This window comes from Scyliorhinus torazame, chromosome 16 (assembly GCF_047496885.1).
Source record: "Scyliorhinus torazame isolate Kashiwa2021f chromosome 16, sScyTor2.1, whole genome shotgun sequence".
NCBI classification, from domain to species: domain Eukaryota; kingdom Metazoa; phylum Chordata; class Chondrichthyes; order Carcharhiniformes; family Scyliorhinidae; genus Scyliorhinus; species Scyliorhinus torazame.
Genome location: NC_092722.1, coordinates 92,713,871 through 92,736,928, shown reverse-complemented (window position 1 = coordinate 92,736,928; position 23,058 = coordinate 92,713,871). Strand labels below are relative to the sequence as shown.

At 48.8% G+C, this 23,058-nt stretch overlaps 1 protein-coding gene across 3 annotated transcripts in view; it reads right to left on the bottom strand.

Moving 5' to 3' along the window:
- LOC140392950 (nucleolar RNA helicase 2-like) overlaps positions 1-23,058 on the bottom strand; it is a 170,931-nt gene that overhangs the window by 113,456 nt on the left and 34,417 nt on the right. For 2 of the 3 annotated variants that reach the window (XM_072478750.1, XM_072478749.1), the window contains exons 2-3: positions 8,568-8,816; positions 3,584-3,847 (exon numbers count right to left, since the gene is read on the bottom strand). In XM_072478750.1, coding sequence (XP_072334851.1) covers positions 3,584-3,847; positions 8,568-8,816 — 513 coding nt within the window. Of the gene's footprint in view, positions 1-3,583; positions 3,848-4,038; positions 4,211-8,567; positions 8,817-23,058 lie in introns of those variants that run through there. The other variant, XM_072478751.1, reaches the window with a different exon arrangement.

Here is a 23,058-nt window from a genome sequence, read left to right as displayed (position 1 = left end):
ATTGATTGGCATGTCATCCAAACATTCAAACCCTCCACCACCGACGAACAGTGGCAGCCTTATGTACCACCTACAAGATGCACTTCAGGAAATCCTACGGTAGCACCTTCCAAACCCTCAATCACGAACCTTTAGAAGGACAAGAGCAGCAGATACATGGGAACACCACCTAAAAGTTCCCCTCACCATCTTGACCTGGAGATAAACCATCATTCCTTCAATGTCGCTGGGTAACATTCCTGGAATTTGCTCTGTAACAGCACTGTGGGGGTATCTACAACACATGGACTGCGTCACTTCAAAGCGGCAGCTCATCGCCACATTCTGAAGGACAACTAGGGATGGGCAATAAATGTTGGCCTAGCCAGCAATGCCCACGTCCTGTCAATGAATAACCCCACCTCACATGTACATTGGCACAAGCAGCATGCGATGTCAGAGAAAACACATCCCACTCACCTGGAACACAGGAAATGTCCCAGCTCATCAATAATAGATGTTAACAGGAAATGAATGGCAGGAAGGCAAATGGGCAAAGTGCGATGCACTGGTAAAACCAGTCTTCCAATGAGTGCAAATTTACAACATTGTTACAGTGCAGGAGGCCATTTGGCCTATCATCTCTGAATCACCATTCCATTCCTCCATTCTCCCCGTAACCCTGCACATACTACCTATTCAGACAACTGTCTAATTAAACTCCATTTGCCATTTCTCTGCCCAAGTCTCCAACCTATGTCCTGCTGCATCCTCTGACAATCCTCAACACTATCTGTCACTCCACCAACCTTGCTGTCATCTGCGAACTTACGAATCAGACCAGCTACATTAACCTCCAAATCGCTTATGTATACTACAAACAATAGAGGCCCCAGCACAGATCCCTGTGGAACACCGCTAGTCAGAACCTCCCATTCAGAAAAACACCCTTCTACTGCTACCCTTTGCCTTCTGCGAGTGAGCCAGTTCTGTATCTATCTTACCAACTCACCTCTGATCCCTGGTGACTTCACCTTTTGTATCAGTCTGCCATGAGACACCTTGTCAAACGCTTTACTGAAGTCCATGTAAACAACATCCACCGTCCGCCCCAAATCAGTCATCTTTGTCACCTCCTCAGAAAACTCAATTAAGGTAGTGAGGCACGACCTCGCTTTCACAAAATCATGCTGCCTATCGCTAATGAATCCATTTGTTTCCAAATGGGTATAAATCCCGTGCTTGAGAATTCTCTCCAATAATTTACCTACTAACGTCACCGGCCTAGTTTCCAGGATTATCCTTGCTACCTTTCTTAAACAGCGGTACCACATTAGCTATTCTTCAGTCCTCTGGGATCTCACCTGTAGCCAATGAGGATACAAAGATGTCAGTCAAGGCCCCAACAATTTCCTCCCTTGCTTCCCTCAGTATTCTGGGGTAAATCCCATCCGGCCCAGGAACTATGTACCTTAATATCTTTTAAAAGACTCAATACCTCCTCCTTTTTGATGTTAACATGATCCAGACTATCCCCACACCCTACCCAAGAATCATCTTCCACAAAGTCCCTTTTTTTGGTGAATACTGATGCAAAGTACTCATTTAGTACCTTGCCCATTCCCTTTGGTTCATCACATAGATTCCCCCCACTGTGCTCAAGTGGTCCAATCCTTTCCCCGGCCACCCTCTCGCTTTTTACATATGAATAAAAAGCTCTGGGATTCATCTTAATCCTACTTGCCAAGGACTTTCATGACCCCTCCTAATTTCCCACTTAAGTGCTTTCCTTTCTTTATACTCAAGGGTTTTGACTGTCTCCGCCTTTCTAGACAATACAAAAGTCTCCTTTTTCATTTTGACGAGGTTCCTAATATTCCTCGTTATCCGAGGCTCCCTAAACTTCCCAACTTATCCTTCGTTCTCTCAACAATGTTTCTTTCCTGAGTCCGAACCAACTGTCACTTGAAAGACTCCCATGTGTCCAAAGTTGATTTACCACCAAACAGCCGCACCCAATCCAAATTCTTCAATTCCTGTCTAATGTTATTGTAATTTGCCTTCCCCCAGTTTAGCTCCTTAACGCGAGGGTTATCCTCATCCCTATCCAAAAGTGCCCTAAAACCTACGGAATTATGGTCACTACTCCCAAAAGGTCACTGCTCTGAAACCTCAACCACTATCCAGGCTCATTCACCAATACCAGTACAGCTAAGCTTTGACAAAGGGTCATCTGGACTCAAAAGAACAATACAGCACAGGAACAGGCCCTTTGGCCCTCCAAGCCTGCGCCAGTCACGTGTCCAATCTAGACCAATCGCCTGTATCCTTCTATACCCCGGCTGTTCAAGTGCCTATCCAGATAAATCTTAAAGGTCGCTAACTCTCTGCCTCAACCTGGAACCAAAGGAATGCACTTGGCAGTGCATTCCAGTCCACCACCACCCTCTTGTGTAAAAAAACTTCCCCCGCACATCTCCACTGAACCTTTCGCTCCTCACCTTGAACTTGTGCCCACTTGTCATTGAAATTTCCACCCTGGTAAAAAGCCTCCAACTGTTCACCCCATCTATACCCCGAATAATTTAATAAACTTCTATCTGGGGAGAACAATCCCAGTTTATTCAATCTCTCCTCATAGCTAATACCCTCCATGCCAGGCAACATCCTGGTAAACCTTTTCTGTACTCTCTCCAAAGCCTCCACGTTCTTCTGGTAGTGTGATGACCAGAATTGGACACAGTATTCCAAATGTGACCTAACCAACGTTCTCAAAACTAACATTTTTTGAGCTTTTATACTCGATACCTCATCCTATGAAGGCAAGCATGCTTTATCACCATTTCCACCCGTGCAGCCACTTTTAAGAATCTGTGGACCTGCACACCCAGATCTGTGTCTGTATGCTCCTGATGGTTCTGCCATTTATTTTAGAGCTCCCACCTGAATTGGATCTACCAAAATGCATCAGCTCGCATTTGTCCGGGTTAAATCCCATCTGCCATTTCTCTGCCCAATTTTGCAGCCTACCTATATCCTGTTGTATTCTCTGACAATCTTCATCACTATCTGCAACTCTTGCAAACTTAGTATCATCCGTAAACTTGCTAATCAGACCCACTATGTTTACTTCCAAATCATTTATAAACATTACAGAGAGTAGAGGTCCCAGAACTGATCCACTAGTTACAGGCCTCCATTCGGAAAAACATCCTTCCACTGCTACCTTGCTCCCCTCTGTCTTCTATGGCCAAGTCAGTTCTGGATCCATTGAAATGTTAGCTCTTTTCTTTCCCTAGACGCTGCCAGATCTGCTGAGATTTTCCAGCATTTTTTCTTTGGTTCCAGTACTGCTCCTTCCCTCGTTGGACGGTCTACATATTGCATCAAAAAGCCTTCCTGGATACACCTTACAAACTCTGCCCCATCCATTTCTGCACTAAGCGAGTCCCATCTTGGCATTTTTCCTACTTTCACCAGCCAGAGCTTTCTCATATCCTCTCTTTGCTCTAATTAGACTTTGGAAATTCTACACTGTTCTCGTCAGTTTATTTCCATATTTCAGATCATCAGGGCAGATTCCTGAAAGATTTTGAATTCTCACCTCTATTTCACCCTCTGAATACTGACTGCAGTTGTCACTCAAGCCTGGGATGATTTCAGATTTTGGCTCTTTTATCAATCCGTTTTTTTCTTTCTTTTTACTTTTTCTTTTAGTCTTTTTATTAGAATCCTCGGTTTTGAGTTTTTTTGATTTTGGAGGTTTCAGTTCAATTTCATCAACTTCTTCCAATTGGCCATTTTCCTCTTTTTTGGACCTTTTCTCAGAGATCTCGCTTTTTTCGGCCTGTTTCTTCTCTTTATCTCCCTACAATTAAACAGTAAAAATGAAAATGTTAGCAGTGGCCAGGCACACGGCTCACTCCCGACACCACATTGCCGCCTCGGTCGAACGACTGCTTCCCCAGCCCCAGGAACAGAGCCGTCAGCGCTACACCGAGGACGAGGCTTCAGCCCAGACAGCCGGCCCGCTCTGCCATGCGGGGCCGCGGCCCTCACCTTGCTTTTTTTGGCTCCCTTCTTGCTCACGGACTCGGGTTCCATCCTGTGCTCCAGGTCCTGGGGCTGGCACCTGAGTCGAGCCGGCATTTCTGGAACACGGAGCGGGACACGCGGCTCGGTGTGACCGGGCAGTACAACAGCGGCCGGAAAGAGGGGGCAGCAGTTGCGCACAAGCGACCAAGCACCGAAGCTCCAGGGACAGCTCTACACCGGCTCACTCCGGTACTGCAGCAGCACACAGCAGATTATTCCTCCGGGGACAGCGCTATTCCGGATCACTCGGGTACTGCAGGCCCACAAAGCAGACTACCTCCGGGTACAACGCCGCTCCGGCTCGCCACGGAACTGCAGGACCACACAGCAGATCATTCTTCCGAAACAGCGCTACTCCGGCTCACTCCGGTACTGCAGGCCCACACAGCGGACAATTCCTCCGGCTACTTAAGATATTTCGCCCTGTAACCCTGCACATTCCTCCCGTTTGTTTTCCTCATATTCTTTTGCTTCTCATTCCAATTATTTGAAATCTCTGGTTCTCAATCCTCAGGAGCGGGAACTCCAGGCCTCTCATGATGCCTCATTTCTATCAAATTTCCTCTTTGCTGCCTTCTCTCCAAGGAAAACAGCCGCAACCTCTCCAATCTGTCCTCAAAAGTTTCTCATCCCTGGAACTATTCTGGTAATAGTCGGAGGAGGGGGCCAGTGTTCAGGTAGGTGGTTTGAAGTGTGTCTACTTCAATGCCAGGAGTATACGAAATAAGGTAGGGGAACTGGCAGCATGGGTTGGTACCTGGGACTTCGATGTTGTGGCCATTTCGGAGACGTGGATAGAGCAGGGACAGGAATGGATGTTGCAGGTTCCGGGGTTTAGGTGTTTTAGTAAGCTCAGGGAAGGAGGCAAAAGAGGGGGAGGTGTGGCGCTGCTAGTCAAGAGCAGTATTACGGTGGCGGAGAGGATGCTTGATGGGGACTCATCTTCCGAGGTAGTATGGGCTGAGGTTAGAAACAGGAAAGGAGAGGTCACCCTGTTGGGAGTTTTCTATAGGCCTCCAAATAGTTCTAGGGATGTAGAGGAAAGGATGGCGAAGATGATCCTGGATATGAGCGAAAGTAACAGGGTAGTTATTATGGGAGACTTTAACTTTCCAAATATTGACTGGAAAAGATATAGTTCGAGTACATTAGATGGGTCGTTTTTTGTTCAGTGTGTGCAGGAGGGTTTCCTGACACAGTTTGTTGACAGGCCAACAAGAGGTGAGGCCACATTGGATTTGGTTTTGGGTAATGAACCAGGCCAGGTGTTGGATTTGGAGGTAGGTGAGCACTTTGGGGACAGTGACCACAATTCGGTGACGTTTACGTTAAGGATGGAAAGGGATAAGTATACACCGCAGGGCAAGAGTTATAGCTGGGGGAAGGGAAATTATGATGCCATTAGACGTGACTTGGGGGGGATAAGGTGGAGAAGTAGGCTGCAAGTTTTGGACACACTGGATAAGTGGAGCTTGTTCAAGGATCAGCTATTGCGTGTTCTTGATAAGTATGTACCGGTCAGGCAGGGAGGAAGGTGCCGAGCGAGGGAACCGTGGTTTACCAAAGAAGTGGAATCTCTTGTTAAGAGGAAGAAGGAGGCCTATGTGAAGATGAGGTGTGAAGTTTCAGTTGGGGCGATGGATAGTTACAAGGTAGCGAGGAAGGATCTAAAGAGAGAGCTAAGACGAGCAAGGAGGGGACATGAGAAGTATTTGGCAGGAAGGATCAAGGAAAACCCAAAAGCTTTCTATAGGTATGTCAGGAATAAGCGAATGACTAGGGACAGAGTAGGACCAGTCAAGGACAGGGATGGGAAGTTGTGTGTAGAGTCTGAAGAGATAGGCGAGATACTAAATGAATATTTTTCGTCAGTATTCACTCAGGAAAAAGATAATGTTGTGGAGGAGAATGCTGAGCTCCAGGTAAATAGATTAGATGGCATTGAGGTAAGTAGGGAAGAGGTGTTGGCAATTCTGGACAGGCTGAAAATAGATAAGTCCCCGGGGCCTGATGGGATTTATCCTAGGATTCTCTGGGAGGCCAGGGAAGAGATTGCTGGACCATTGGCTTTGATTTTTATGTCATCATTGGATACAGGAATAGTGCCAGAGGACTGGAGGATAGCAAATGTGGTCCCTTTGTTCAAAAAGGGGAGCAGAGACAACCCCGGCAACTATAGACCGGTGAGCCTCACGTCTGTAGTGGGTAAAGTCTTGGAGGGCATTATAAGAGACAAGATTTATAATCATCTAGATAGGAATAATATGATCAGGGATAGTCAGCATGGCTTTGTGAAGGGTAGGTCATGCCTCACAAACCTTATCGAGTTCTTTGAGAAGGTGACTGAACAGGTAGACGAGGGTAGAGCAGTTGATGTGGTGTATATGGATTTCAGCAAAGCGTTTGATAAGGTTCCCCACGGTAGGCTATTGCAGAAAATACGGAGGCTGGGGATTGAGGGTGATTTAGAGATGTGGATCAGAAATTGGCTAGCTGAAAGAAGACAGAGGGTGGTGGTTGATGGGAAATGTTCAGAATGGAGTTCTGTCACAAGTGGAGTACCACAAGGATCTGTTCTGGGGCCGTTGCTGTTTGTCATTTTTATCAATGACCTAGAGGAAGGCGCAGAAGGGTGGGTGAGTAAATTTGCAGACGATACTAAAGTCGGTGGTGTTGTCGATAGTGAGGAAGGAAGTAGCAGGTTACAGAGGGATATAGATAAGCTGCAGTGCTGGGCTGAGAGGTGGCAAATGGAGTTTAATGTAGAGAAGTGTGAGGTGATTCACTTTGGAAGGAAAAACAGGAATGTGGAATATGTGGCTAATGGAAAAGTTCTTGAAAGTGTGGATGAGCAGAGGGATCTAGGTGTCCATGTACATAGATCCCTGAAAGTTGCCACCCAGGTTGATAGGGTGGTGAAGAAGGCCTATGGAGTGTTGGCCTTTATTGGTAGAGGGATTGAGTTCCGGAGTCAGGAGGTCATGTTGCAGCTGTACAGAACTCTGGTACGGCCGCATTTGGAGTATTGCGTACAGTTCTGGTCACCGCATTATAGGAAGGACGTGGAGGCTTTGGAACGGGTGCAGAGGAGATTTACCAGGATGTTGCCTGGTATGGAGGGAAAATCTTATGAGGAAAGGCTGATGGACTTGAGGTTGTTTTCGTTAGAGAGAAGAAGGTTAAGAGGAGACTTAATAGAGGCATACAAAATGATCAGAGGGTTAGATAGGGTGGACAGTGAGAGCCTTCTCCCGCGGATGGAAATGGCTAGCACGAGGGGACATAGCCTTAAACTGAGGGGTAATAGATATAGGACAGAGGTCAGGGGTAGGTTCTTTACGCAAAGAGTAGTGAGGCCGTGGAATGCCCTACCTGCTACAGTAGTGAACTCGCCAACATTAAGGGCATTTAAAAGTTTATTGGATAAACATATGGATGATAATGGTATAGTGTAGGTTAGATGGCTTTTGTTTCGGTGCAACATCGTGGGCCGAAGGGCCTGTACTGCGCTGTATTGTTCTATGTAAACCTCTTCTGCAATCTCTCCAATGCGTTCACATCTTCCCTACACTGCCCACAATATTCCAGCTGAGGTCGAACTCGCGTCTTGTATGTATGGCACAGTGGTTAGCATTGCTGCATCACGGCGCTGAGGACCCAGGTTCGATCCCGGCCCTAGGTCACTGTCTGTGGAGTTTGCAGTTTCCCCGTGTTTGCTTGGGTTTCACTTCCACAACCCAAAAATGTGCAGGTGGATTGGCCATGCTAAATTGCCCCTTAAAATAAAACTATGTCTTGTATAAAAGCGGATAAACTCCGCACGACGGGCAGCATCTATAGCGAGAGAGACCAAGTTAAGGTTTCAAGCCCATATGATTTCTTCAAACATTAACTGTTTCAATAAAAGCAAATTACTGCGGATGCTGGAATCTGAAACCAAGAGAAAATGCTGGAAAATCTCAGGTCTGGCAGCATTTGTAGGGAGAGAAAAGAGCTAACGTTGAGTCCAGATTACCCTTTTCTCTCCATACAGGTACTGCCAGACCTGCTGAGATTTTCCAGCATTTTCTCTTTGAATTCTGTTTCTCTCCACAGATCTGCTGTGTTTTCCAGCCTTTTCTGTTTTAATTTGTGTTGTCAAAGTTTAACATAACCCCCTCCTTATAGTCTATGCTCCTATTAATAAAGCCCAGGATACTGTGTGCTTCATTAACAGCTCTTTCAACCTTTTTTGCACCTTCAATGATTTATGGACATACACACTCAGGTCTCTGCACCACCTTTCGAGTGGTGCCCTTTAGTTTACTGTCTCTCCATGTTTCCCACCCAAAATACATCACCTCACATTTCTCCACATTGAACCTCATTTGCCACCAGTTTGCCCTCTCTTTAACTTGTCTACGTTATTCTGAAATTCTGCACTGTCCTTTTCACAGTGTTTTTCCATGTTTCAGATCATCAGGGTAGATTCCTGTAAGATTTTGAATTCTCACCTCTTCTATTTCACCCTCTGAATACAGACTACAATGGTCACTTGAGCCTGAGATGACTTCAGAATTTGAATCTTTTATCAATCCATTTTTTCCATTCTTTTTATTTTGTCTTTCAGTCTTTTCATCACACTCCTTGGGTTTCAGGTTTTTTGATTTTGGAGCTTTCAGTTCACTTTCATCTGCTTCTTCCAATTGTCCATTTTCCTCTTGTTTGGACCTTTTTTCGGTCTGTTTCTTCTCTTTATCTCCCTACAATTAAACAGTAAAAATTAAAATGTCAGCAGCACCCAGACACACTGCTTTTCCATGGCCTGCGTATGTGGGAATTCCTAGACACTCTGTGCAATCTGTATGACCACCAGTTTGAGAGCCAAATTTCGGAGCTTGAGCATCGGCTGGAGGCACAGCGCCACCTCTGCGAGGCTGGGAGTTACGTGGATAACATGTTTTTAAACGTGGCCATCTTGCAGCTCAAAGAAGTGCAGTCAATGGGGAAATGGGTGACCACCAGTCAGAAGGGGGTGGGGGTTGTGGCCGCCAGGCAAGCCCCAAAGTGCATCTCACCCAAGAAACATTTTTGTGTGTTGGAAAACGGAGAGTGACGGTTTCTCTGGGGAATGCAGCCAGAATCAAGTTCATGGAACTGTGGGTGGCTCGGCTGCACAAGGGCAGGAGGAGTAAGAGTGGAAGAGCAATAATGAGAGGTGACTTAATTGTGAGGGGTGCAGACAGGCATTTCAGCAACCACAGATGTGACTCCAGGATGGTGTGTTGCCTCCCTGGTGCCAAGGATCGGTTGAGGGCATTCTGAAGGAAGAGGGAGAACAGCCATAGGTTGTGGATCACATTGGTATCTATAGCACAGATAGAAAGGGAGAGGAGGTCCTGCAGCAAAAATTTAGGGAGTTAGACAGCAGGACCTCAAACGCTATAATCTCTGGACTACTACAAGTGCCACATGCTAATGAGTATAGGAAGAGGAGGACGGAGCAGATCAATGGTTGGCTGAAGAGATGGTGCAGGAGGGTGGGCTTTAGATTCCTGGATCACTGGGTCTATTTCTGGGGAAGGTGGACCCTGTACCAAGTCAGATGGTTTGCACCTGAACTGGATTGGGACAAACATCCTTGTGGGAAGGATTGTCAGTGATGTTTGCCAGTGATGTTGGTGGGGGGGGCGTTTAAACTTGTATGGCGGGGAATGGGTCACAGTGAAGAAATAGAGTAAGGGGTGATGCACAGTCAAATATTGAAGAAAAACCAAGGCAGAGCAAAGCGAGACAAGTTAACACATAGGGGAATATGGCACGACTAGATGGCATTTATGGAGTCATAGATGTTTACAACATGAAAACAGGCCCTTTGGCCCAACTTGTCCATGCACCCAGTTTTTTTTTTAATAAATATTTTATTGAAAATTTTTGGTCAACCAACACAGTACATTGTGCATCCTTTGCACAACATTATAACAACACAGATAACAATGACCTATTTTATATAAACAAAAAACAAAAAATAAATAAATATTAAATAACAAAAATGAAAACTAGCCCTAATTGGCAACTGCCTTGTCACAAGCTACACCCCCCCGCCCACCCCCACCCCCAAAATCCTGGGCCGCTGCTGCTGCCTTCTTTTTTCCCCCCATCTATCTATCCGCAAGATATTCGACGAACGGTTGCCACCGCCTGGTGAACCCTTGAGCCGACCCCCTTAGGACGAACTTAATCCGCTCTAGCTTTATGAACCCCGCCATGTCATTTATCCAGGTCTCCACCCCCGGGGGCTTGGCTTCTTTCCACATTAACAATATCCTGCGCCGGGCTACTAGGGACGCAAAGGCCAAAACATCGGCCTCTTTCGCCTCCTGCACTCCCGGCTCTTGTGCAACCCCAAATATAGCCAACCCCCAGCTTGGTTCGACCCGGACTCCTACTACTTTTGAAAGCACCTTTGTCACCCCCATCCAAAACCCCTGTAGTGCCGGGCATGACCAAAACATATGGGTATGATTCGCTGGGCTTCTCGAGCACCTCGCACACCTATCCTCCACCCCAAAAAATTTACTGATCCGTGTTCCAGTCATATGTGCCCTGTGTAATACCTTAAACTGAATTAGGCTTAGCCTGGCACACGAGGACGACGAGTTTACCCTGCTTAGGGCATCTGCCCACAGCTCCTCCTCGATCTCCTCCCCTAGCTCTTCTTCCCATTTCCCTTTTAGTTCATCCACCATAGTCTCCCCTTCGTCCCTCATTTCCCTATATATATCTGACACCTTACCATCCCCCACCCATTTCTTTGAGATCACTCTGTCCTGCACCTCTTGTGTCGGGAGCTGCGGAAATTCCCTCACCTGTTGCCTCGCAAAAGCCCTCAATTGCATATACCTGAATGCATTCCCTTGGGGCAACCCGTATTTCTCGGTCAGCGCTCCCAGACTCGCGAACTTCCCATCCACAAATAGATCTTTCAGTTGCGTTATTCCTGCTCGTTGCCACATTCCATATCCCCCATCCATTCCCCCCGGGGCAAACCTATGGTTGTTTCTTATCGGGGACCCCCCCAATGCTCCAGTCTTTCCCCTATGTCGTCTCCACTGTCCCCAAATCTTCAGTGTAGCTACCACCACCGGGCTTGTGGTGTAGTTCCTCGGTGAGAACGGCAATGGGGCTGTCACCATAGCCTGCAGGCTAGTCCCCCTACAGGACGCCCTCTCTAATATCTTCCACGCCGCTCCCTCCTCCTCTCCCATCCACTTACTCACCATTGAAATATTAGCGGCCCAATAGTACTCACTTAGGCTCGGTAGTGCCAGCCCCCCCCTATCCCTACTGCGCTGTAAGAATCCCTTCCTCACTCTCGGAGTCTTCCCGTCCCAAACAAAACCCATGATGCTCTTTTCTATCCTTTTAAAAAAAGCCTTCGTGATCACCACCGGGAGGCACTGAAACACAAAGAGGAATCTCGGGAGGACCACCATCTTAACCGCCTGCACCCTCCCTGCCATTGACAGGGCTACCATATCCCATCTCTTGAAATCATCCTCCATCTGTTCCACCAACCGCGTTAAATTTAGCCTGTGCAATGTCCCCCAATTCTTAGCTATCTGGATCCCCAGGTAACGAAAGTCTCTTGTTACCTTCCTCAACGGTAGGTCCTCTATTTCTCTACTCTGCTCCCCTGGATGCACCACAAACAGCTCACTCTTCTCCATGTTCAATTTATACCCTGAGAAATCCCCAAACTCCCCAAGTATCCGCATTATTTCTGGCATCCCCTCCGCCGGATCCGCCACATATTGTAGCAAATCATCCGCATACAAAGATACCCGGTGTTCCTCTCCTCCCCTAAGTACTCCCCTCCATCTCTTGGAACCCCTCAGCGCTATCGCCAGGGGCTCAATCGCCAGTGCAAACAGTAATGGGGACAGAGGACATCCCTGCCTTGTCCCTCTATGGAGCCGAAAATATGCCGATCCCCGTCCATTCGTGACCACACTCGCCACTGGGGCCCTATACAATAGCTGCACCCATCTAACATACCCCTCTCCAAAACCAAATCTCCTCAACACCTCCCACAAATAATCCCATTCCACTCTATCGAATGCTTTCTCGGCATCCATCGCCACTACTATCTCCGTTTCACCCTCTGGTGGGGCCATCATCATTACCCCTAACAGCCTCCGTATATTCGTGTTCAGCTGTCTCCCCTTCACAAACCCAGTTTGGTCCTCGTGAACCACCCCCGGGACACATTCCTCTATTCTCATTGCCATTACCTTGGCCAGGACCTTGGCATCCACATTTAGGAGGGAAATTGGTCTGTAGGACCCGCATTGTAGCGGGTCCTTTTCCTTCTTTAAGAGAAGCGATATCGTTGCTTCAGACATAGTCGGGGGCAGTTGTCCCCTTTCCTTTGCCTCGTTAAGGGTCCTCGTCAGTACCGGGGCGAGCAAGTCCAAATATTTTCTGTAGAATTCAACTGGGAATCCGTCCGGTCCCGGGGCCTTTCCCGTCTGCATATTCCTAATTCCTTTCACCACTTCTTCTACCTCGATCTGTGCTCCCAGTCCCACCCTTTCCTGCTCTTTCACCTTGGGAATTTCCAGCCGATCCAAAAAGTCCATCATTCTCTCCCTCCCATCCGGGGGTTGAGCTTCATATAATTTTTTATAAAATGTCTTGAACACTTCATTCACTCTCTCCGCTCCCCGCTCCATCTCTCCTTCCTCGTCCCTCACTCCCCCTATTTCCCTCGCTGCTCCCCTTTTCCTCAATTGGTGTGCCAGCAATCTGCTCGCCTTCTCCCCATATTCATACTGTACACCCTGTGCCTTCCTCCATTGTGCCTCTGCAGTGCCTGTAGTTAGCAAGTCAAATTCCACATGCAGCCTTTGCCTTTCCCTGTACAATCCCTCCTCCGGTGCTTCCGCATATTGTCTGTCCACCCTCAAAAGTTCTTGCAGCAACCGCTCCCGTTCCTTACTCTCCTGCTTCCCTTTATGTGCCCTTATTGATATCAGCTCCCCCCTAACCACCGCCTTCAACGCCTCCCAGACCACTCCCACCTGGACCTCCCCATTGTCATTGAGTTCCAAATACTTTTCAATACATCCCCTCACCCTTAGACACACCCCCTCATCCGCCATTAGTCCCATGTCCATTCTCCAGGGTGGGCGCCCTCCTGCTTCCTCCCCTAACTCCAAGTCCACCCAGTGTGGGGCATGATCCGAAATGACTATAGCCGTATATTCCGTTCCCCTCACCTTCGGGATCAATGCCCTACCCAGCACAAAAAAGTCTATGCGCGAATAGACTTTATGGACATAGGAGAAAAACGAGAACTCCTTACTCCTAGGTCTACTGAATCTCCACGGGTCCACCCCTCCCATCTGCTCCATAAAATCTTTAAGCACCTTGGCTGCTGCCGGCCTCCTACCAGTCCTGGACTTCGACCTATCCAGCCCTGGTTCCAACACCGTGTTAAAGTCTCCCCCCATTATCAGCTTTCCCGTCTCTAGGTCCAGAATGCGTCCTAGCATTCGCCTCATAAAATTGGCATCATCCCAGTTCGGGGCATACACGTTTACCAAAACCACCATCTCTCCCTGTAGTTTGCCACTCACCATCACGTATCTGCCCCCGTTATCCGCCACTATAGTCTTTGCCTCGAACATTACCCGCTTCCCCACTAATATAGCCACCCCCCTGTTTCTCGCATCCAGCCCCGAATGGAACACCTGCCCCACCCATCCTTTGCGCAGCCTAACCTGGTCTATCAGTTTCAGGTGCGTTTCCTGTAACATAACCACATCTGCTTTAAGTTTCTTAAGGTGTGCGAGTACCCGTGCCCTCTTTATCGGCCCGTTGAGCCCTCTCACGTTCCACGTGATCAGCCGGGTTGGGGGGCTTCCCACCCCCCCCTTGCCGATTAGCCATCGTCTTTTTCCAGCTTCTCACCCAGTTCCCACGCAGCTGTATCTCCCCCAGGCGGTGCCCCCCCGCCCATCCTCTCCCGTACCCACTCCCCCCTTTCCCCAGCAGCAGCAACCCAGTTATTCCCCCCTCCCACCCCCCCCGCTAGACCCCCCGCTAGCGTAATTACTCCCCCCATGTTGCTCCCAGAAGTCAGCAAACTCTGGCTGACCTCGGCTTCCCCCCGTGACCACAGCTCGCACCGTGCGACGCCCCCTCCTTCCTGCTTCTCTATTCCCGCCACAATCATCATAGCGCGGGAACCAAGCCCGCGCTTCTCCCCTGGCCCCGCCCCCCATGGCCAACGCCCCATCTCCTCTCCCTCCCCACCTCCCCCCATCACCACCTGTGGGAGAGAGAAAAGTTACCATACCGCAGGATTAGAACATAAAACCCCTCTTCGCCCCCCACATTCGCCCCACCACTTTGTCCAAACGTTCTTTTTAATAATCCACTCATTCCAGTTTTTCTTCTACAATAAAAGTCCACGCTTCATCCGCGGTCTCAAAGTAGTGGTGCCTCCCTTGATATGTGACCCACAGTCTTGCCGGTTGCAGCATTCCAAATTTTATCTTCCTTTTATGAAGCACCGCCTTGGCCCGATTAAAGCTCGCCCTCTTTCTCGCCACCTCCGCACTCCAGTCTTGATAAACGCGGATCACCGCGTTCTCCCATTTACTGCACTGAGTTTTCTTCGCCCATCTAAGGACCATTTCTCTATCCTTGAAACGGAGGAATCTCACCACTATGGCTCTGGGAGTTTCTCCTGCTCTCGATCCTCGCGCCATAACTCGGTACGCTCCCTCCACCTCCAACGGACCCGTCGGGGCCTCTGCTCCCATTAACGAGTGCAGCATCGTGCTCACATATGCCCCGACGTCCGCCCCCTCCACACCTTCAGGAAGACCAAGAATCCTCAGGTTGTTCCTCCTTGCGTTGTTTTCCAGTGCCTCCAACCTCTCCACACATCGTTTCTGATGTGCCTCCTGTATCTCCGTCTTCACCACCAGGCCCTGTATATCGTCCTCATTCTCGGCTGCCTTCGCCTTCACGACCCGAAGCTCCTGCTCCTGGGTCTTTTGTTCCTCCTTTAGCCCTTCGATCGCCTGTAGTATCGGGGCCAACAGTTCTTTCTTCATTTCCTTTTTTATCTCCTCCACGCAGCATTTCAAGAACTCTTGTTGTTCAGGGCCCCATATGAAACTGCCACCTTCCGACGCCATCTTGGTTTTAGCTTGCCTTCCTTGCCGCTGTTCCAAAGGATCCGCTGCAATCCGGCCACTTTCCTCTCCTTTTTCCATCCGTGTCCAGGGGGAATTCCCTTCTGGTTTACCGCACGATGTTTTTTGCCGTTAAAATTGCCGTTGGGGCTCCTGTCAAGAGCCCAAAAGTCCGTTCCACCGGGAGCTGCCGAAACGTGCGACTTAGCTGGTCATCGCCGCACCCGGAAGTCCCATGCACCCAGTTTTTAACCACTAAACAAATCCCAATTGCCTGCATTTGGCACATATCCCTCCATACCGAGCTGTCCCATATAACTGTCTAAATTCTTATAAAAGACAAAATTATATCTGCCTCTGGCAGCTCGTTCCAGACATCCAGCACCTGTGTGTGAAAAAATTGCCCTTAAGGCCGTTTTGTATCTCTCCCCTCAAACCTTAAACCTATGCCCTCTAGTTTTACACTTCCCTACCTTTGGGAAAAGATGTTGACTATCTATGCCATTCATTATTTTATAGACCTCTAGAAGTTCACCCCTTAGCCTCCTACGCTCCAGGAAAAAAAGTCCCAGTCTATCCAGCCTCTCCTTATAACTCAAACCATCAAGTCTTGGCCGCATCCTAGTAAATTTTTTCTGCACTCTTTCTAGTTTAATAACATCCTTTCTATAATAGGATACACAGACCTGTACACAGTATTCCAATATGGCCTTAATTAATGTCTTGTACAACCTCAGCAAGATGTTCCAACTCCTGTATTCAATGTTCTGACCAATGAAAGCAAGCATGTTGAAAGCCTTCTTCACTACCCTGTCCACCGTGACTCTACTTTCAAGGAGCTATGAACCTGTGCTCCTAGATCTCTTTGTTCTGTAACTCGTCCCAACACCCTACCATTAACTGAGTAGTCCTGCACCGATTCGATCTACCAAAACGCCTCACCTCACATTGATCTAAATTAAACTCCAGCCATTCATCGGCCCACTGGCCCAATTGATCAAGAACCCGTTGCAATCCTAGATAATCTTCTTCACTGTCCATTATGCCACCAATCTTGGCGTCACCTGCAAACTTACTAACCAAATCATTAATATATAATCACAAATAACAGTGGATCCAGCACTGATCCCTAAGGCACACCACTGGTCACAGGCATCCAGATTGAAAAATAACCCTCTACAATCACCTTCTTCCGTCGTCAAGCCAATTTTGTATCCAATTGGCTACCTCACCCTGGATCCCATGAGATTTCACCTTATGCAACAACCTACCCGTGCGGTACCTTGTGAAAGGCCTTGCTAAAATCCACGTAGACAACGTCAACTGCGCTGCCCTCATCTACCTTCTTGCTTACCCTTTTCAAAAAATTAATCAAATCCGTGAGACATGATTTTCATCTCCCAAAGTGATGCTGCCTGTCCCTAATCAGTCCTTGCCTCTCTAAATGCCTGCAGATCCCGTCTCTCAGAATACCTTCTAACAACTTACCCACCACAAACGTTAGGCTCACCGATCTGTACTTCCCAGGCTTTTCCCTGCAGCCCTTCTTAAACAAAGGCACAACATTTGCTTCCATCTAATCTTCAGGCACCTCACCTATGGCTGTCGACGATTCAAATATCTCTGCAAGGGTTCCCGCAATTTGCTCCCTTGCCTGCTACAACGTCCTAGGATGTATTTCATCTACCTTGATGCACTTTAAGACTTCCAGCACCTCCTTCTCTGTAATATGTACACTTCTCAAGACATCACTATTTATTTCCCCAAATTAACTGACATCCACGCCTTTCTCAACAATAAATACCAATGAGAAATATTCATTAAGGATCTCACCCATCTATTGTGGAACCACACATAGATGACCTTAAGAGGCCCTAATCTCTCTCTTGTTACTCTTTTGCCCTTCAATGTATTTGTAGAAGCGCTTTGGATTCTCCTTTGCCTTATCTCATGTCCCCTTTTTGCCCTCCTGGTTTCCCTCTTAACTCTACTCCGACAAACTCTATACTCATCAAGCTTTGCGTAGGTCAAGGAGAGACAGCCTGAGTGAGACACATCCAGAGTGGAAATTTGCAACTTGGTAATTTGGTGCAGTGAGGTAATTCGGTGCAGAGTGGGAGAAGGTGCTTTTTCCCTACTGTTTTGTTCGCTCTCTTTCTTCTGGCCTGTAACTTCTAATCTGCAAGGAGAAAACCAGAGAGCATTGGAGAACCTGGGAAGGGAAGTGATTTGTTTTTATTTTTATTACCTTTTCAAATTGTGTGTGGGGGGAAAACTGAAGTGACATCACAGTAAAGCTGTGACCTGATTGGCTGGTTGGGAATCTACACTAAATTTAAAAATTAAGCATTGTTAAACTAATTGAACATAATTACTTAATTATAATTTAGAGGGGTATCTGAGCCAAAGATCGGAGAGTACTGTATTTAGCTTTCACATTTATAGTAGAAATCTCGTGCTAGGAAACATATAGTTAACAGTAACTTTCTTTTTTTTTAAATTTTAAATTTAATTTACGAATTAATTGATGCAATGTCAATTAGAGGGGTGCAATGCTCTGACTGTGAGGTGTGGCAGGTCCGGGAGGCTTCCAGCGTCTCGGATGGCTTAATCTGCAGAAAGTGCACCCAACTGGAGCTCCTCACGGACCGCATGGTTCTGTTGGAGCAGCAGTTGGATGCACTTAGGACCATGCAGGTGGCGGAAAGCGTCATAATCACAGTTATATAAATGTGGTCACACCCAAGGTGCAGGCAGAGAAATGGGTGACCACCAGAAAGGGCAGGCAGTCAGTGCAGGAATCCCCTGTGGTTGTCCCCCTCTCGAACAGATATACCCCTTTGGATACTGTCGGGGGGGATAGCCTATCAGGGGAAAACAGCAGCAGCCAGAGCAGTGGCACCATGGCTGGCTCTGATGTTCAGAAGGGAGGGTCATAGCGCAGAAGAGCAATAGTCATAGGGGACTCTATAGTCAGGGGCACAGACAGGCGCTTCTGTGGATGTGAAAAAGACTCCAGGATGGTATGTTGCCTCCCTGGTGCCAGGGTCCAGGATGTCTCCGAACGGGTAGCGGGCATCCTGAAGGGGGAGGGCAAACAGGCAGAGGTCGTTGTACATATTGATACTAACAACATCGGCAGCAAGGGCCATGAGGTCCTGCAGCAGGAGTTCAGGGAGCTAGGCAGAAAGTTAAAAGACAGGACCTTAGGGTTGTAATCTCGGGATTACTCCCTGTGCCACGTGCCAGTGAGGCTAGAAATAGGAAGACAGAGCAGCTAAACACGTGGCTAAACAGCTGGTGTAGGAGAGAGGGTTTCCGTTATCTGGATCACTGGGAGCTCTTCCAGGGCAGGTGTGACCTGTATAAGAAGGATGGGTTGCGTCTAAACGGGAGAGGCATAAATATCCTGGCTTGCTAGTGTCACACGGGAGGGTTTAAACTAGTATGGCAGGGGGGTGGGTACTGGAGCAATAGGTCAGAAGGTGAAAGCATTGAGGGAGAACTAGGGAATAGGGCCGGTATGGCTCTGAGGAAGAGCAGACAGGGAGATGTTGCTAAAAACAGCGGGTCTGGTGGCCTGAAGTGCACATGTTTTAATGCAAAAGTATTACGGGTAAGGCAGATGAACTTAAGAGCTTGGATTAGTACTTGGAACCATGATGTTGTTGCCATTACAGAGACCTGGTTGAGGGAAGGGCAGGATTGGCAGCTAAACATTCCAGGATTTAGATGTTTCAGGTGGGATAGAGGGAGATGTAAAAGGGGCGGAGGAGTTGCGCTACTGGTTAGCGAGAATATCACCGCTGTACTACGGGAGGACACCTCAAAGGGCAGCGAGGCTGTATGGGTAGAGATCAGGAATAAGAAGGGTGAAGTCACAATGTTGGGGGTTTACTACAGGCCTCCCAACAGCCAGCAAGTAAAAACAACAGGGTTGTTGTGATGGGAGACTTTAACTTCCCCAATATTGACTGGGACTCACTTAGTGCTAGGGGCTTAGACGGGGCAGAGTTTGTAAGGAGCATCCAAGAGAGCTTCTTAAAACAATATGTAGACAGTCCAACTAGGGAAGGGGCTGTACTGGACCTGGTATTGGGGAATGAGCCCAGCCAGGTGGTAGAAGTTTCAGGACGGGGGCATTTCGGGAACAGTGACCACAATTCACTGTTTTAAAGTGCTGCTCGACAAGGATAAGAGTGGTCCTAGGGTGAATGTGCTAAATTGGGGGAAGGCTAATTATAACAATATTAGGCGGGAACTGAAGAACATAGATTGGGGGCAGATGTTTGAGGGTAAATCAACATCTGACATGTGGGAGGCTTTCAAATGTCAGTTGAAAGGAATTCAGGACCAGCATGTTCCTGTGCGGAAGAAGGATAAATACAGCAAATTTCGGGAACCTTGGATAACGAGAGATATTGTAGGCCTCGTCAAAAAGAAAAATGAGGCATTTGTCAGGGATAAAAGGCTGGGAACAGACGACGCCTGTGTGAAATATCAGGAAAATAGAAAGGAACTTAAGCAAGGAGTCAGGAGGGGTCACAAAAAGTCATTGACAAAGAGGTTAAGGAAAATCCCAAGGCTTTTTGCACATACATAAAAAGCAAGAGGGTAGCCAGGGAAAGGCAAGGGAATCCATGTGTGGAGCCAGAGGAAATGGGCGAGGTACTAAATGAATACTTTGCATCGGGTCCAGTGTTCACCAAAGAGAATTGGTGGATGTTGAGTCTGGAGAAGGGTGTGTAGATAGCCTGGGTCACATTGAGATCTAAAAAGAGGTGTTTGGTGTCTTGAAAAATATGAATGTAGATAAGTCCCCAGGGCCTGATGGAGCCTACCCCAGAATACTGAAGGAGGCTAGAGAGGAAATTGCTGAGGCCTTGACAGAAATCTTTGGATCCTCACGGTCTTCAGGTGATGTCCCGGAGGACTGGAGAATAGCCAATGTTGTTCCATTGTTTAAGAACGGTAGCAAGGAAGACTTCCAGTGGGGTGGGCGAGCAGGGCGGCCGCAAGAAAAAGAGCTCCCGCCGGTGGCCGCGATTCGCGGAAATCCCCGAGACCCCACGCACTCCCCGACTATCGTCGGCTCTTGGGGCCGCCACGAGCAGCCAGCAGGGCCGGTTTAAAAGCCGGCGAAGAACCCCGCGCGGGTGTCGGGCGGCGGGGGCTGAGGTGCCGGGCCCGGCAGGTCAGAGCAGCGGGGGCGGAGCTCCGGAGAGGCCATGGCGGCAGGCCCGAGCGCCATGTAGGGAGGGTGCTCCTCGTCGGATGGCTCCCACCTAGGAAGAAGAAGGTTGAAGCCTGGTCCCAGGTGAATGCAGAGGAGAAAGAAAGAAGATTTATGGAAGTTTGGTAAAAGTTTTTTTTCTCAAAAAAGAAGAATGTCAGATTGATGAAGGGCAGGAGGGTGAAGGGGGAGAGAGGAGAAAGGAAAGAAGATAAAAAACAATAAGCCGCTAAAAGATGCGAAAAGCAGCGTCAAAGAAAGGAGGAAACGCGGGTTCACCGCCGAAGGAGAAGACGAGCAAAAGCAAAAGCGTTGACAGGATGGCGGAAGCCGAACTGCAAGGCGGGCCCGCACTACTTACGGTGGAGGAGATGACCGAGGTGATGGTGGTGGAGCTGGAAAAACGTTTGGTGAGGCACATGGAGATCCTGAGGAAAGAGATGGTGGTCGTGGTGAGGTCAGTGTTGGAGGAGGCAATCGGCCCGATCAGGGTGGAAGTGGCAAAGGCATTGGCCGAGATGAGAGAGCAGGGCGAGAAGATGAAGGAGGTGGAGAAGGCCGTGACACGACACAGCGACCAGGTCACCTCGATGGGGGACGAGCTGCGGAGGGTGGTGGAGGTTAACAGAGGGCTCCGAGCAAAGCTGGAAGACTTGGAAAACCGCTCAAGGCGGCACAATTTGAGAATTGTGGGCTTGCCCGAAGGGACAGAGGGCCCAAGGCCAACGCAATACTTCGCTAAGAAGTTGGCGGAGCTGATGGGGGAGGGTGAGAACCCCACCCTGTACGAGCTAGACCGAGCTCATCGGTCATTAAGGCCAAAGCCCAAAGTGAACGAGCCGCCAAGGGCAGTAATTATCTGCTTCCATAAGTTTTGCATGAAGGAGAAAGTATTAAGCTGGGCGAAGCAGAAGCGTGAGGTGCTGTGGGATGGTACTGCGGTTCGGATCCACCAGGACTGGACGGTGGAGTTGGCAAAAAGACGAGCGGCGTTTGGGCGAGTGAAGGCAGCTTTGTACAAGAAGGGGGTGCGATTTGGTGTGGTGTACCCGGCGAAGTTGAGAGTAACATATAAAGCCAAAGACTTTTATTTTGAGACAGCGGAGGCGGCGGAGGCTTGGGACGTGAAGAGTGGAACTGGAAGAAAGACTGTGGACTGTGTTTGAGCGGCTGGAAAATGTACAAATGTTACAACTTTCTTTTTACTGAATTGTATTGAAATTTGAAATTTACTTCTCTTTGCATTGTTACAGAGTTCAAGTTAATGGCGTTCTGTGTTGCGACGGTTAAATGTTATGTTAGTGAATTGTAGGGGTTGGATTGTTGGGCTTGTTTTGGTGTTTCTTTCTCTGGGACTGGGCGGAAGGGGGCGAGCGATATTGGCGGGTGGGGGGTGGGGGGGGGGAGAGAGCCACCCGCGCTAGCTAACTAGAGTCAGTTAGTGAACGGGGGTGAGGTGAGAGGAGGACTGCGGACATTGGAGCCTGGATAGCAGGCTTCAATGGGCCTACGAGGCGAGCAAGAGTGGGTGGAGGGAGGGATGGCGGGGGATGTTTTTGTAGGGGGGGTTCTTGGGAGGGGGGGTTTCGATGTTAACAATGGACAGGGGCGGGTCAGGCTTATGGGGCAGGGCCCGTTGGTATGGTGATGGTGGATAAGAAAGGTGGGTGGGGTGAGAGACCCCCAGTAAGGATAATCACGTGGAACGTGAGAGGGCGAGGAGGTCCGGTCAAGAGGTCAAGGGTGGGAGTTCCGGGTGCGGCGATGACCAGCTAAGTCACACGTTTCGGCAGCTCCCGGTGGAACGGACTTTTGGGCTCTTGATAGGAGCCCCAACGGCAATTTTAACGGCTAAAAACACTGTGCGGTAAACCAGAAGGGAATCCCCCCTGGACACGGATGGAAAAAGGAGAGGAAAGTGGCCGGATTGCGGAGGATCCTCTAGAGCAGCGGCAAGGAAGGCAAGCACAAAGCAAGATGGCGTCGGAAGGTGGCCGTTTAGTATGGGGCCCTGACCAACAAGAGTTCCTGCGGCGCTGTGTGAAAGAACTAAAAAAGGAGATGAAGAAGGAGCTGCTGGCCCCGATATTACAGGCGATTGAAGGGCTAAAGGAGGAGCAAAAGACCCAGGAGCAGGAGCTTCGGGTCGTGAAGGCAAAGGCCGCTGAAAATGAAGACGAAATACAGGGCCTGGTGGTGAAGACAGAGATGCACGAGGCACAACACAAATGGTGTGTGGAAAGGCTGGAGGTGCTGGAGAATAATGCGAGGAGGAAGGATTTAAGGATTCTTGGTCTTCCCGAAGGCGCAGAAGGGGCGGACGTCGGGGCATATGTGAGCACGATGCTTCACTCGTTAATGGGATCGGAGGCCCCGACGGGCCCGTTGGAGGTGGAGGGAGCTTATCGAGTTATGACGCGAAGACCGAGGGCTGGAGAAATACCTCGAGCCATAGTGGTGAGATTTCTCCGCTATAATGACAGAGAGATGGTCCTCAGATGGGCGAAGAAAACTCGGAGCAGTAGGTGGGAGAACGCGGTGATCCGCGTATATCAAGATTGG